The sequence below is a fragment of the Symphalangus syndactylus genome, chromosome X (genome assembly GCF_028878055.3).
Source record: "Symphalangus syndactylus isolate Jambi chromosome X, NHGRI_mSymSyn1-v2.1_pri, whole genome shotgun sequence".
In the NCBI taxonomy this organism is placed as follows: Eukaryota; Metazoa; Chordata; class Mammalia; order Primates; family Hylobatidae; genus Symphalangus; species Symphalangus syndactylus.
Genome location: NC_072447.2, coordinates 69,447,538 through 69,463,523, shown reverse-complemented (window position 1 = coordinate 69,463,523; position 15,986 = coordinate 69,447,538). Strand labels below are relative to the sequence as shown.

At 36.9% G+C, this 15,986-nt stretch overlaps 1 protein-coding gene and 1 long non-coding RNA gene across 3 annotated transcripts in view; both read right to left on the bottom strand.

Moving 5' to 3' along the window:
• LOC134736057 (uncharacterized) overlaps positions 1-4,882 on the bottom strand; it is a 43,547-nt gene extending 38,665 nt beyond the window's left edge. Inside the window, exon 1 of the long non-coding RNA XR_010119761.1 lies at positions 4,721-4,882. This is a non-coding gene — a long non-coding RNA (uncharacterized lncRNA). The remainder of the gene's footprint in view (positions 1-4,720) is intronic.
• Positions 1,510-4,723, bottom strand: UBQLN2 (ubiquilin 2). Of its 2 annotated transcripts, XM_055267985.2 has the most exons (3): positions 3,368-4,723; positions 3,153-3,283; positions 1,510-3,056 (listed from the first exon to the last, which is right to left on the bottom strand). In XM_055267985.2, exons 1-3 carry the CDS (start codon positions 4,585-4,587, stop codon positions 2,713-2,715), a joined length of 1,695 nt encoding a protein of 564 aa, XP_055123960.1. In that variant the 5' UTR covers positions 4,588-4,723; the 3' UTR covers positions 1,510-2,712. The 2 variants fall into 2 exon arrangements, with proteins under 2 accessions (XP_055123960.1, XP_055123959.1); XM_055267984.2 differs by having other exon boundaries at positions 3,153-4,723.
• Positions 4,883-15,986: the final 11,104 nt, after the last annotated feature.

The window sequence follows — 15,986 nt, the reverse complement described above, 5'->3', positions numbered from 1 at the left end:
ATAAACATTTGGCAAAGCTAATAAAATAATTCTCTGTTCCTTGAGTGTTTGAAACTGATCTGATAAACTGTCTGAGCCAGGCCTCAGCCAATATCCAGTTTCTACTATGCTATTGATTTCTTGTCATTTTCTATGCCTACAATTTTAGTATTTATTTCCATATAAAATCATCTGTCATTAAAATTACTGAATTTATTATGACAGACTTTGTGATTATGTCAAATACCTGGCATGATATAGTAATAATAAATCACCATTTCCTAAGTTGGTGTTCTGAGGAACACTGACAGGCCAAATGTTATTAGGTGTGTTTAAAAGAAAAAAAAAGGTGGTTCTGTGCTCAAGTAAGTTCGGAAAATGCTGAGTTACACAAAGTTAAATAGTTTTTTTTTTTAATTGAAGAAGCTACCCATTAAAAAAAAATACTAGCCAACATTTATTGCACAATGAGTCTCCAAGAGAGATTAAAGTATACAGCATTTTGCAAACGTATTTCCTTGTCTCCCAGAAGAATTTTTTTTTTTCACAAAACACAATTTGGAATTGCTGTAGCAAACACATTCTGGCTAAAATGAGAAGCAAGACAAAAATGCCACTGCCGCCTTTATTATTTAGCACTGTTATGAAAATGTTTAACCCATGCAATCAGAAATTATGTCATAAATTTTGAAAAGGAAAACATATAATTATAACATAATTGACAGGACTTCTCACCTGGAAAAACTCAAAAGGATCAAATGAATATCTCTAAAATTAATAGATTTCAATAAATTGCCAATTTAAAATAATCGATGCAAATAAATTCTTCTCCTATATAGCAAAAATGACCACATAGGTAACATATTAAAAGCTCCAATCAGCAGTATCAACGTGTTCCCTGTATGTCTGTATTACCTAGGAACATATTTATTACAAATTATATAGGATTTAAATAAAACTCTCTTGAAGGATATATAAAGTTGTTTAGAAACAAGGCAACATGTTTCTGGAAAGCAATGCAACTCTGTAGTCCTCATAGTCATATCAATTTAAGAGAATCCCAACCAAATTCTCAATATATTTTTGAGGGAAGAATCTCTAAACCGTAAAATTCATCTCGTAAAATAAACATGTCAGAATCGTCAGAAAATTGTAAAAAATAAAAAAGATCAAGAGGAGGTCTCACATTAAAAGATACAAAGTCCCATTTCTAACTCATCTACAGGCTGGTGTACTGGTGCCACAATGTTCAAAGGAACTAAAGGGAATCCAAATACAGAATAAAGTATATACATGTATGACATTTCATATGTTGGGGGAAAAGATAAGTATGTTAACAACTGGCTAACCCTTTGGGGCAAAAAAGTTAGAATACCTAAATCCATACATCAAGATAATTTCAGACAGGACAAAACATTTTCTTAATAAAACCATATAAGTTAGAGAAATATAGGATAAGATTTATATAATCTTGCGGTGGGATAACCCTCCTAAACACGAACCTAGGGCCAAAAGGCAAAAAGGAAAAGATTTATCCATTTTTTAATTTTTTATTTTTTTTTAGCCATTTTTAATGCATTTTTCTCTGTGCACAAGAGAAATAACTGGTGAAGTCAAAAGACACACTTTCCTTTATACATAGCAGTTAAAAGTAATGCAAACATCACATGACACTTTCAGTGAAAGTTACATTTCCAATTACAAATCAAAATGCATATTAGGGTCTCTTTATGGGAGAAGTTGAGAAGGAAGTCTTATGTAAAAAGCACTTTCCTGGCATTACTACACTGATCCTTCAGGCTGCACAAAGATTAAGGTCATATACAGTCAATCTGCAAATGCTGACACAATGTTACACTGTAAATTTTCTGTACAATTAAATGTATACTTAGAGATACCAGGATAAACATTTCTACTATATTTTAACTGAACTTGCCTAGCCAACATTTTCACTGAGAAGTTTATCAAAGATGCTGTAAGATTCTACAAAATTGTGAGACATACCTAGCTCCAGAAACATTTCTTGTATTCTTTCTCATTTTGGTTACACATATTACACTCAGATTCTACTGTAATATTTTTAGATGTACAGCGCCAATTGTGCTTACTGTACTGTATACAAATATAGCAAAAAAGATCAATGGTATAAATCTTACAGCATTTTGCTAGCAAAAATACATGCCAAAGTCACAATAAGCAATATCGTACCACAAATTAGAGAGCTTCAAATAATTTGCTTCTGTTTTTAATATCTTCATTCTACATTAAATTACTATCATAGGCTAATGTTTAAAAATGCAAATAAATTGGACATCTGTAGGACAACACTTGTTCACCCAACTGTGAAGGTTGATACCTGTATCCAAAAATCACAATAAATGCAGAATAAAGAGAAGTGTTTGCATGCAACACTTTTGAGTGAAACAGCATTGATTCCCACCATTCAAAACGGCTAAGGAAGGAAACTAAAGGAAATAAGGAAGTAAGGAAACAAAGAGGGAGGGAGGGAGGGGGGAGACAAGAGGAAGGGAAGGTAGGAAAAATAAGCAAAGGAGAAAGGGAGGGAAGTAGGAGGGAGGGACTCCATCTTAAAATGCATCATATTAGACTTATAACTAGACAGATTTAAAAGAATCAAAATGAAAGTAAAGAACGATTTTGTGTGTGTGTTTAAAGATTTAAGAGCCATTATCAAAAATAAGATACATTTTTTTTCCAGGTACAGAAATGTGATTACGATGGCTGGGAGCCCAGCAGCCTTTCAATGGCTGCATTGATGTCGCCTCCTGTTGCTATTAGGGCCTGCAAGTTTGCTTCACGGTTTAAGAACCCCATTGCGTTGAGCTGTTCCAGTTGTTGCTGAAATCTGACTTCTGGATTCGGCAGCTGTGGAGCATTTGCTCCAGCCAGGGCCTGCACCATTTGCTGAATGAACTGCTGGTTGGGTCCAGATTCTGATGTAGGACTCGTGTTTTCACTAGGTGCAGCGCTGGACACAGTAGGCCCAGTGGGGCCACCAGAGCCGGTGGAGCCAGGGGGGCCTGCAGGGCCAGTGGGTCCTATGGGCCCAATGGGGCCTATGGGGGTAAAAGGGACTATAGGGCCTATGGGGCCTATGGGGGTGACTGGGCCTACAGGGCCTATAGCGGTTCCCAGCACCCCCACCCCCACACCTGGAGTGAAGCTTGGAATCAGGCCAGGTGCTTCAGTGGCTAATGTCTGTAGCCCCTGCTGGATCTGCATTAAAGCCTGCATTGCTCTTGGGTTTGACATGGCTGATAGTGTGTCTGGATTCTGCATCTGCTGCAGGAAGGCTGGGAGCTGTGGCCGCATCTGCTCCTGCAGCTGAGGATTTGCAGTAAACAGCGGGCTATTCAGCATCATCTGTGCAGCCAAATCTGGATTCTGGCTCAGCGACTGCATCATGCTTCTCATGTAGGGCGCCGACAGCATATTCTGAATCAGCTGGGGGTTTTCAGTTATCTGTTGCAGCAGGCTCTGCATGCCTGGGGTGCTAAAGATGCTGGCGACATAATTAGCGGCAGCAACGGTGTTCCCAGTAGCATTGCTGGAACTATTGCCAGACCCACTACCTGTGCTCGTGGTCGTGCTGGTAGTTGCAGAACTCTGGGTAGCTGGCGGTGGTGCCCATGGATTGGGTAGTGGATCGCGATTTTCTGTGCGGGAAGGCTGCGTACCTTCCCCAGAGGAGGAACTACTCCCCACGGAGGCAAACGGATTACCCCCAAACTGCTCTTGTGCGGCATTCAGCATCGGCTCTTGAATGTCAGTGTACATGCGCCGTAAAGCATTATAGCCACCTGGGATGCTTTCTAGATTGCTAAGAGCCAGGTCTTGATTTCTCATCATCTCTTGCATCATGGCTGGATTCCTGGCAATTTCGAGTGTCTGCCTCATTATATCTGGGTTGTTGAGCAGGTGACTGATTTCTGGGTTTCTCTGAATCAATTGCTGCATCTGTGGATTAGCCATAATGAGCTGCCTCATCAGATCGGGATTCGAAAGCATGCTCTGAACAAAGGGATTTTCCATTATTTGTATCATCATCTCAGGGCTGGCCATAAGCTGCTGCTGCATCTGGCTCTGGAGCTCAGAGAAGTTGGTCGAGCTCAAGCCCAGGCTGCTAAGGCCTGCAAGTCCTCCCAGGCTCCCCAACCCAAACGGGTTGCTATTTGTGGAAATAGGTGTGGAGTTACTCCTGGGAGTCGACGCCGAGGTAGTGTTAGTTCCCGCGGCATTGCTAGGCTGCGTGGACTGGCCCTGAGGTCGGTTCTGGCTTTTGATGACAAGGTGAACAGTCAGCCCATCATGGATGCCATGCTGGATCAAGGTATCTTGATCTTTTAAGATTTTTCCGGCAAAAATCAGCACTAGCTGATCGGTTTGGGATTTGAAGCGTTTCGAAATCGCTTCCTTAAACTGCTGAACCGAGCTGTTTTCAGGCACCGCGAACTCCTCTTTCTCTTTGGGAGTCTTCACAGTGACTTTGATGATTTTAGGCTCAGCTGGGGCAGCAGCCGAGCCTTGGGCCGCAGCAGGGCCGCGGGAGGGGCGCGGGGGGCCGCTGCTCTCGCCATTCTCAGCCATGGCGGCCGCGGTGACGCAGGCGGGCAGGGAAGGCGCGGGCGGGCGAAAGAGAGAGCGCGAGGGAAGGAGGAAGGAAGGAGGCGCCGCCGCAGAGGGCTGGGCCGGGTCGGGCGGGGAGCGCGGAGCACGGTACCTCTGTGATGAAGACTGCGGTTCCCTGGTCCTCCGGTGGAGAAAGGCCTGGGCGTAGGCCGCTGGCTGAGGTCTCCGCGCTCCGGTCTCTGGGCCTCCTCCGCCGCCGCCTTGTGATCCGACCGCGCGCACTCCCAGCAACTCTGGCAGCCGCTCCGCCTGCTGTTCCCCGCCCCTTCCCCTCCCCCAGTTCCGCGCTCGCCTCCCCGCCCCCTCTGCTGACGCGGCGCCAGGCCTAGATTGATAGATTTGGCTCGGTCAAAATTAAAAACTTCTGCACTGAAAAGAAAAAAGGGAGAGAGAGAAACAAAGGGAGAGAGAGAAGAGAACAGAACATTACAGAGCAGGCGAGGCAGAGAGGGTGGGACGGAGAGAAGGAGGCGGTAGAGAGTCAGCTTCTGTAAACGACGTTAAAAGACCAATGGAGAATGTATATTAGCAATCTGTAAGGCAGTAAAAGGGTGAAAGCCTGAATCAAACCGATCCCACGTATAAGACGAAAAATGAATAATAAAGAACTCTGACAAAGCAAAAAGAAAAGAGTAACACCCCCAGTGGGGGAAGGGAAGAAGACAGAGCAGGAGCATGCATTTTACAAAAGGAGTGCAAATGGCCAATAGACATTAAAAAAGGATGATTAATTTCACCACTAATAAAAATAAATCAAGTTAAAACAATAAAATTCTACTTTTGGCTTATCATATTGGCAAGGAAAAAAAATAATGGTAAACCTTCTTGTTGACAGGGACCCTAAAAAATGCCCTCTCAGGCTAGTTGAAGTGTGAATTGTGACAACCATAGGGCAATTTGAAAATATATATCAGCATTTTGAATGTTTCCACCTTTATTTAGAAATGCCTAACCTAGACATTTCGCCTAATAATCGGATGAGGATGCAAAAATATGTATAAAATGTATATACATTGTAGCATTTTAAAATGTTATTTAAATATATTAAATATCTGTTTACATGAGATTAGTTGAGCACATTATCATATTACCATACAAGAAAATATAGAGTGTCTTTAAAGGTACACATGAAATAAACTGTAGTTATAGGGAAATCACAGAGTATTTTCAATTTTGCCTTTGTATATTTCTGTACAGTTACAAACTATATAAGAATATATGTTCCAATATCAAAAATACAATAAATATATTTTTATTTTAAAAGCAATTTTTGAACAGTTAGTTGTATATGTAAACCGTATGTGTAAAAAAATCTGGAAGGCTATACACAAATAAGTTAATGGCTGTTAGTACTGTTTGCTGAAATTATGAATAATTCTTATTTTCTATTTTCATAAGATTTTGAATTTTCTGATGATTTTTGTAAGTATGCATTACAGAAAGGTATTTTGGGGAAGAGTATGGGTAGAAATTGACAGGCACATAATAGTAGTGGCAAACATTGACATATTTACCTAATTTAATTACAGATTAAATAAGAGCAATAAAGATGTAGCAATGCTGAGAAAGAGAACTTGAAAAATAGAAGACATAATTTCAAATTTATCTATATATTTCTAACTCTAGGTTAAACCACACAGAAAACTCTTCCCCAACCCCCACCCTCTACCAAGCATCCACCAAAGCACCACTGCTTTGAACATTTAACAGCATTTCAAAGTCATTAGGTCACAAATACTTTAATAAATCTGAAGATAAGAAAAATATATATATACAGGTATGTTATATCCATCGATGGAGAAATGGAGTAATATAGTATGTTTAATATAATTAATAAAATAGAGGTAAAAAGATGACTAGCTTTAAATATGTTAATATGTATAGATCTAAAAAGCCAAATTAATTAGTATTAGGTTGGTGCAAAAGTAATTGCAATTTTTGCCATTGAAAGTAACAAATTGTTACTATTATACAATGGTTTTTGCCCTTGAAAGTAATGGCAAAAACCGCAATTACTTTTGCACCAACCTAATACATGCCAGACAGCACTCTAATACATTCTTATGTGTATTTGAAATATTCTTTTAGAAATATACCAAACTTGCACCCATGAGGAAGAGGAAATGGAATAGGATACAGGATAGTGATTAAAGGGAACTTAAATTAAATATGTAAAAATGCTTTTTATCTTTAAAATGAAAGCAAATGTAAAATATCAGCAATAGTTAATTATGAGTGGTGAGAATAAGAAAATATTATAGGTAATCTTTAATTTCAATAGAATAAAGCTAGATATTAATAATCAAAATATGAACAAAAAACCAACCATTTGATTATTAGAACAAAACTGAATACTTTTGGGGCAAAGTGCAATGTTCTTATTAGAATAAATTTACAAAAATAATGATAATGAGAGGATATACAGCAATAATAATGCTAGGATTTTTCTACGTGTGATCTGAGAACATTGTTAAGAATGCATGTTTCTAGGCCCCACGCCAAACCTACTGAAATAAGTGGTGCACTGGAAGCTGCATTTGTATCAAGCTCCAGTTTAATATTATTTCATTTATTAAGTGCTATGTGGATGAACTCAGAGTCAAATTTATACATTCAAAGACTTAAAATATCAAGCAAGAGATTGAAAATAAGGGAAGTAGGCATTCAAATAAAGAAGACAACGGAAAATAAAAGGAGGGAAATGAGGTGACAGCTATAGAATGATAAAAGCAAATATTAATGAATTAACAAACAGAAAAAATAAAATTTGTTAAGTAAATCTAAGAAGATATTTGAAGAATCAAGTCAAATACACAAATCTTTATTAATTGGTGATTGTCTTGGCTGACAGTTCCCTCACAAAAATACACATCAGAGGGGCAAAACCATACTCACCCTCTTGAGGAAACCTTCCAGAAACACACTTCTTTGCATTATCTTTCTTTAACTTAAAAATTATGTGATTTTTTGACATTTTACTTCAAAATATATTACTTTTAATGTTTTAAGTTACAATGAAATAAAATTAACATTTTAGTAGTAGAACATACATATCCTCATTAGGGAAAAGGACAGCATTAATTAGCTGAAACAAGGAAAGCACCAAGAAAAATATACAAGCTAGTATTGTGTGAATACATTTAGTCACAGATTAAGGAGATTTTTTTTTTAATAAAAAAGAAATACGTTGTAAAAATATTGGCTAATGACAAAAAAAAGCCCTGATGACTACATTTCTAGGACGATAGATATGGCCAAAATATATTCCAGAAGTAGAAGATCTTAACAAACCATGGAAGAGAAATGTAAGAAAATGAACAAGGCCAGGTGCAGTGGTTCATGCCTGTAATCCCAACACTTTGGGAGGCCAAGTCAGGCGTATTCCTTGAGCCCAGGTTCAAGAACAGCCTGGGTAACATGGCGGGACCCCATCTCTACAATTTTTTTTTTTTTAAAATTAGCTGAGCTTGATGGCTAGTGCCTGTAATCCAAGCTACATGGGAGGATGAGGTGGGAGGATCGCTTGGGCCTGGGAGGTGAAAGTTGCAGTAAGCCTTGATCATGCCACCACACTCCAGCCTGGGTTACAAGAAAGTAAGTAACTAGTTGTTCTAAAAATCACCTTTCTTGTTCATAGTGGCTGCTTAGCTTACGTTTTTTACTCCTTCTCTTTACCAAATCCCACTGCAGTAACAGAAATGAGAAAAATAACAACCCCCTAACAGTTTTGAAAAGGTGGAAAGAGTGCCATCAATGAACTTTTAAGTTAAATATCAAAATAAATTCTAGATTAAAAAATGAAATCATAAAATTTGCAGAAATATATTAGGGCAAATATTTACACAAGCTAGGCATGATGGTAACCTGATGAAAACGACAAAGAAAAATCATGGATGGAAAAAAATTAATAGATTTCATTAAATAAGAATTTTAAACTATAGATCAACAATGTAATAAAAATTAAGCAGTTAAAGACAAACAAAAAAATTGCAACATATATAACACATGAGATCTATCCATGACATACAGACACTTCTTACAAATTTTTAAAAAATGAACACTCCAAGGGAAAAATAGGCAAAGGATGTTAACCAGTATCTTACAAAAGAAAAAAAAAGTCAGAATGAAAAGAAAAAGCAAAGAAGGAAGAAAGGGAGAAAAGGAAGGAAAAAAAATATGTTATCCCCTTTAAATAAAAAAATACAAATTAAAGTAACTGTGAAATACTTTTTGTCTATAAAATTTAAAAGACCAGTATAATATCCAATCTAGACATAGTCAATAAAGACTGCCTAAGTTCAAATCCTGGTTCTATTACCTCTGATTGTAAACTGCATGACTTTGGCAAATAACTTTTCTGTGCTTCAGTATTCTTCATTTATAAAATGATGGACTATTTTGATAATCAAATAAATTAACGTGTTTTAAGCACCTACAAGTTTCCTGCTCATAGTATCCACTATATAAGTATTATTATCATTCATAGTAGTAGTACAGGAAAGAGGTAACTCATAATCTGCTGAGAATTAAGTTACTTCGTAGGTACAGCTTATTTAAAGGGCAATTTGCTAATAAACAGTAAAAGTTTAAGAAAATGTGCAGACAAGTTTACTGGGTAATTCCACTTTTGGGAATTCATCTGGAGGCAGTAATTCTTGCTCTTGGTGTCTTGATTATACTAAATGTGTTTTCTTCCTGCAGTGTAACTACAGAACCTAAGAGAAATCCCATGATTATTCCCTACTCCTGTTGATGCATTTGGGAGCAAATAATAAAGTCAGAACTAGATAAACAGTATTGTGGTATTGTAGCAAGAGATTCAACTGGAGCCAAAGAGACCAGTATTTCAACTCCAACTTGGTCACTTACGGTTTTGTGACTGAGTAGTTCATTCATTTCTTTGAACCTCAGTTTCTTCATCAGCAAAAATGGGATTAATACACATACCCTTCAGGGTTGTAGTCACAGGCAGTAAGTACATGAGCCAGACAATAATTGCTCTGACACACACCCCTCTCTGAAAATAAAGCAAATGAAATAAGTTTACCATTGATAGGTTAAATTATGAAATGAGAAAATGAACAACAAAACAACACAAAAAACCTAGAAAGGATCAGAGCAGAGATACAGTCTAGCTGGCAGATATGTACTGTGCTCTGGAGATACACGTTCAAATTACATATCATTTTTGTTCTGACCCTATGCTCCCTATAATCTTCTAATAATTTTGCTTTTTCATTTAGTTTGCCTATTAAGCAAGAATGTACAAATCAGGCTATCTTGAATGCCCAGAAATTCTAGTGTTAGATATCCACTTTAACTTCCAGGACACAAATTACAAACTGGCAATTCCTGGGCTGGCTTTGGCCTACCGACACCTAAAACTTGGAAAATTTCCCCTACAAATCCAGATTTCAAACTTCTCTTTCAAAATTAAATGATCTGGCTACATTGCGCTCATACACTTGAGGGCTATAATTTGACTAGAGGTGAATATTGGCTGCCTTCTTCAGGTAAGGGTTGTATTCTGATTTGCCAGTGTCCTCCAGGTCCACTTCATGTATTTCCTTATTTAGTTGCCCCATAAGCATTGGAAATTTTTATCTTTTAAGAAGGAGCTCAGGCCGGGCGCGGTGGCTCACGCTTGTAATCCCAGCACTTTGGGAGGCTGAGGCGGGCGGATCACGAGGTCAGGAGATCGAGACCACGGTGAAACCCCGTCTCTACTAAAAATACAAAAAAAAAAAAAATTAGCCGGGCGTGGTGGCGGGCGCTTGTAGTCCCAGCTACTCGGAGAGGCTGAGGCAGGAGAATGGCGTGAACCCGGGAGGCGCAGCTTGCAGTGAGCCGAGATTGCGCCACTGCACTACAGCCTGGGCGACAAAGCAAGACTCCGTCTCAAAAAAAAAAAGAAAAAAAAAAAAAAGAAGGAGGTCAATAAGCTTTCTCTTCCTTCACTATGTCTCCTGAAGAGTAGAAACACTGAAGCACTGAGGTGAATTGGAAAAGATCAAGAACATAATTGGGTCACTTTCTTAAAGGGTGGAATATTAGGCAGGGCATAGTGGCTCGCTCATTCCTGTAATACCAGCACTTTGGGAGGCAGAGGCAGGAAGATGGCTTGAGGCCAGAGTTCAAGACCAGCCTGGCCAACATAGCGAGATTCTGTCTCTGTAAATAAATAAATAAATAAATAATTTTAAACTTCAATAAGCAGAAGGTGGTCAGAAAAAAAAGAGTGGAATATTCATGCCAGGGGGCTATAAATATGTTTATATTGTGGAAAACACTTTCTTCAAATGATGATGATGATGATGATGATGATGATGATAGCAGCTAATACTTTTTCTTCAGTTTAATCTTTCCATGACTCTTACCACCAGAATTATATGACTGAGTGATTTCCAGTTGAAAACTGGGAACTGAGAAAATATGAGATGGCAGTGAAAGTCTGCCTCACTGTGCTGTGTAGAATCGGATTTTATATTATAAACTGTGGTAGCAGTCTTATCTAAGGCAGTGGTCTTTAAACTTGACTTTGTCTACACAAAGTTCTTTCAAACAGTAGGAGGGTAAAGATAGCTTAAAATGAATTAATTTCTAGAGCCTCGATGCCCATATATCTTCTTTCCTAAAACTGATCTGCTAGAAAATGCCCCCGAGGTCAAAGCATCCCCTTTTGCAATTGACCTTTCTCCACTTTACAAAATAAATGCATACTTCTTTCGCATACCCAGGATTTTACAATAGTACATTGCCTATTGCCCCTGGGTATAAAAACCTTGGGGCAACAAACAAAGGGACACTTTGGAATATATATTGATTTCTATGTTCAGAAATTGAATAATTCTAATGACTAGGTAATACATTTGCAAGTCTGTGATTTCCAATTCTTTGCCTTAGACAAAAATGAAGAAGAACCTAATTGAGTTGTCAACTGATAGGTCATTCAAGTAATTTATGAAGATGAATCATTATGTGATTTTGGAATATTATATGTAAGAAAATCAGAGATGGAAGGAATTATTATGACAAAGTCTTTACATTCCCATCTATCTGTTTATTTATTAAATGATTCCAGTGCTTATATTTATAAAAACAATAAAAGGGAAAATACTTGCTAGCAATGAGTAACATTGATATTTAGGTAAATAAACTAATAGGGAAAAAAACTCCCAAATGAATTTTAAATTAAATCTTACTTATATGTCTTGTTTTATCAAAACCAATAATATATGTATGCTTTTGATAAATTTTGTACTAACAATAATTATAATGATAATACAAAACAATTTTTTTCAACAAGTTGTTTTATTTCTTTGGGGTTTTTAAATAAGTTTATTATTTTAGTTGACATCATTTTATATATTATGAGGAGCAGTGTAATGTTTTGATACATGTATATCATGTATAATGATCAAATCAGGGTAATTAGCATATCCATCCCCTCAAACAGGTATCAGTTCTTTGTGTTGAAAACATTCAAAATCTTCTCTTCAAGCTATTTGAAAATACACAATAAATTATTGTTAGCTATGATCACCCTACAGTACTATGGAATACTGAATCTTATTCCTCCTGTCTTCCTGTAATTTTGTATCCCTTAACCAACTTCTCCTTATCTTCCCCTCTTTTCTACCCTTCTTAGCCTCTAATAACCACTATTCTACTCTCTACTTTCATTAGATCAACGGTTTTAGCTTCCATGTATGAGGGAGAACACACAGTATTTATCTTTAATACAGAACAGTTTTATCCTTTAAAATTAATTTTAGTTTGTATAATTTTTGTGGTAGAGAAGCATGAATAGGGTGATCAATGAAAGGCTTTTTAACATAAAATATATAAAATTAGGACAAAAACTCTGTGGAGAAAACAAATAGAGATATTAAAGAAACATATTAAATATCTTCTATTTATAAAAATAAATAGAAATATTAAAGAAAAATGTAAAATATAAATTTTTCAACTGTTAAAGAAGAATCTGTTATTATATTTTAAAGATGCATGAGGCAGATCTCAAGTTGCTATAGTATTTATGGTCTGCTGGATACATTTAAGAGGCTGATGTGTTAAAAGAAAACTTTGGACAAATTAAACAGAGTTTAATTAAGCAAGAAAAAAAATTCACAATTGGGCAGCCTCCAGAATCACAGCAGATTCAAACAGATTCCCGGGATGCCTTGTGGTCAGAATAAATTTATAGACGAAACAAGGAAAGTGATGTACAGAAATCAGAAGTGAGGTACAGAAACAGCTGGATTGGTTACAAGTTGGTGTTTGCCTTATTTGAACACAGTTTGAACACTCAGCAGTGTATGAGTGGTTGAACTATGGCTGCTGGAATTGGCCAAGACCCAGCTATTGTTACAGGCACACACTCCTAAGTTAGGTTTTCAATCTTGTCTACCTATTAAGTTAGGTTAGAAATGGTCTACAAAGACTCAAATATAGAAGTACAGAGCCCTTTTCAGGCCATATTTAGTTCACTTTAACAGACATAACAGTTTATTTCAAAATGTCAATATTCATAATATCCCAGAAATTGCATTCTTGCAATTATTTAAATATATGATGACAAACTTTAGATGTCAACTTTAGTATGCCTCAACAGTTATTTAAGTGTTGCCTTGCTGGCTTTTGTTATGTTTTGCAGGTCCAAAGGTCTCACTTTTACCAGCTGCCAGAATAGTGCAGGCCCTGAGTTACTGACTCACACAAGTGAAACAGCGAATGAGACTGAGACAGATGGGAGAATGCCAATTTATTATTTTCCAGTGAGAAACAGGACTGTGTTGCCTACCTAAACTATTTATGTCTGTGCATTCCTCACATTTCCCCTCTCAAAGCTTAAATAGGAAGCCAAATAAAAATCAGAACTAGAAAATTAGAGCTATTTGATTGCCCTTTGAATGCAAATTATAAGCCTACGTCATTAATCAGAGCAGACACAAGCAAAATCATCTGAAAGACGTATGATGGGATATAGCAGGATGGTTGTTGGGTAAACCATGATTCATAAGATCATAAACTAACAGTTTAATGACATAAATCAAAGCTAGTGCTATGCATTCATCTCCCAACAGAGATGATATTCATTATAGGATTGAAAATACTGGAAGTCAAGTGGCTAAGGCACCTTTATCCATTGGTTGCTGCCAATCCTTACTTCAGGGACCAACTTTTCCCTATGCCTTTGTGGTTCATTCTTTCTTAAGATGCTAATACAGTCAGCCAGGTCAGAGTATACTTATGCTTTAAGGGCCCAAAATTCATTTTGTCTCCTCAGATAATTTTACATCTGTATTCCTTGATTAGTGATGTGCTGATCCTACAACGTAATTCTCAAAATACACTCAAATAGCTCTCATTTTCTAGTTCTTGAGGTGGGGTGCAGTTGAAAGGTAACTTATAGTCCCTTACTGACAATGTTGCTCAGAAAGAGCAATATCAGTCAAATAAGCAAGTACAGTTTATTTTCAGTTAGAATGAATAACTTAGTAATACATTTTTATGGGAGAAGTTTATAGGGTCATGATATCAGATGGAATACATAGTCACACGTTCAAAACATATAGGTGAAAATTTAGTGTGTGGTGTAATAATCACTCAAAATATACAGAAATAATCAAAGAGAGAATAGCTGGTAACACACAACTTGGAAAGAAAATGACAGGAAATATATCTGACTGGATGGAGAAAAACTAGAAATAACCAAAAAGGGAAGATAGGAAAAATAAGCTTCTGTGAAGAAATGCAGCCAGAGGACATTAGCCAAGGAAAGAACTATACTGCATGATGACGACATAGGCAGAAAAGGATAGAGAGTGAATAACAAGAGTCATGAAATAGAAGATGAGACAAAGAATATTTGAATGGTAGTACAATTTTAAATGGGTTTCTAAATGAAATCCAAATCCTCTTCAGAAGAAAAATAGTGCAGAGCATGGGGCATAATCTGAAGAGAATAGGAATTCTAGACTGAGAGGATTTAGGATAGCTTTAGGATTCCGAGAAAAGAGGCAATGGGAACTTTCCTGATATAGAAAACCCAGGTTAAATACAAATAGATTACAAAATTTTGTAGCAAGTTTTGGATTGGGGGAACTTCCTATCAGTCATTAGGCAAAAATAACAACTCAATTTTTGTTTGTTGTTGGATTATGAAAATTTTCTATTGATTTTGCTCAACAGATAAAAAATTAGAATGGAAAGCATAGAAATGGGTGATTTTGATGTGTATAATTTTCTGATGTGTATAAATTTTCGAATAATGTGTAGATTTTCTGAACAATATGCCTCATAAAATGAAGCAGCCATGGAAGCAGAAAAGCTAAGTCAGACATATGAATACAGGGAATTAGTTAATTCATCTGAACACAGAGAAAGCCAAGTTACTTTTGAATAGAAACTTTAATTATGTCTCAGAATAAAAGAATAAGTGCAATAAATGAGAGAAGGCCCTTGGCAAAGTGGACAAGCATATTGGTAGTAGGTCAAAGAGAGTACTTTAGGTACTTCAGGTTAAGAAGAGAAATTCTCCCTAGAGCCTGAACTTTGTGGGTATGAATATGTTCTGTGGAAGAATCACCTTTTACAATTTTCTCTGGAAATTAGGTAAGTAACAATTGCGCAGATGACATTGAGTGGATTCAAAATCTTAGGATTTTCCAGTAGCTGTGCTTCCAGGATTTTAAAAACATTGTGCATTACTTCTTAGAAGACATGTATAATTGTCCATGCAGGGACGTGAAGAATTGTCTGGTCAAGGCAATTGTTCAATGGAAACAGCAAAGTGATGAGAATAATTATGGGAATAATTGTGATGCTTTGGTGATCTTTAGCTAAGGGGTAGCAATTAAATCATTGCGTTCTTACAAGGAGATACTAATTATTCTTATTTGATAAATGAGAAAAATGAGGTGCAGAGCTGTTAAGTCATTGCTCAAGGTCACATATCTAGTATGTGGCAAAGCTAAGATTCAAACCTAGTCAGTTTGAATGAAATGAGTAAGGATATATATGTTTGCGACTATTGATTAGAATTGCAGTAGTCCAATAATAGGAGCACTGGCTTGAAGAATATGTGAATTCATATCCAGTCATGTAGTTAAATTGAAATGAGTAATTTTAAAGTAAATTTATTGAAGCATAGCATATAGACAGAAAACACACAAATCATGTGTGTTGAGCTCTATGAGCACATTTGTGTGACCAGCAGCCAGATCAAGAAACAGAATACTCCTTGCATCCTTCATACTCCTTACCAGTCAAAACCCTCTACTAAGATTATCACCATTCTAGTTTCTAGCACAAAAAAATTAGTTGTACCTGTTTTTGGACTTTATGGACATGGA

Excerpts from the sequence above, each read along its gene's own strand:
- UBQLN2 (XM_055267984.2), bottom strand. The coding sequence starts at position 4,587 with ATGGCTGAGAATGGCGAGAGCAGCGGCCCCCCGCGCCCCTCCCGCGGC. Across the intron at positions 3,057-3,152 it reads GATTCCAAGCTTCACTCCAG|GCCCCATTGGGCCCATAGGA; the intron begins GTGTGGGGGTGG and ends TTACCCCCATAG.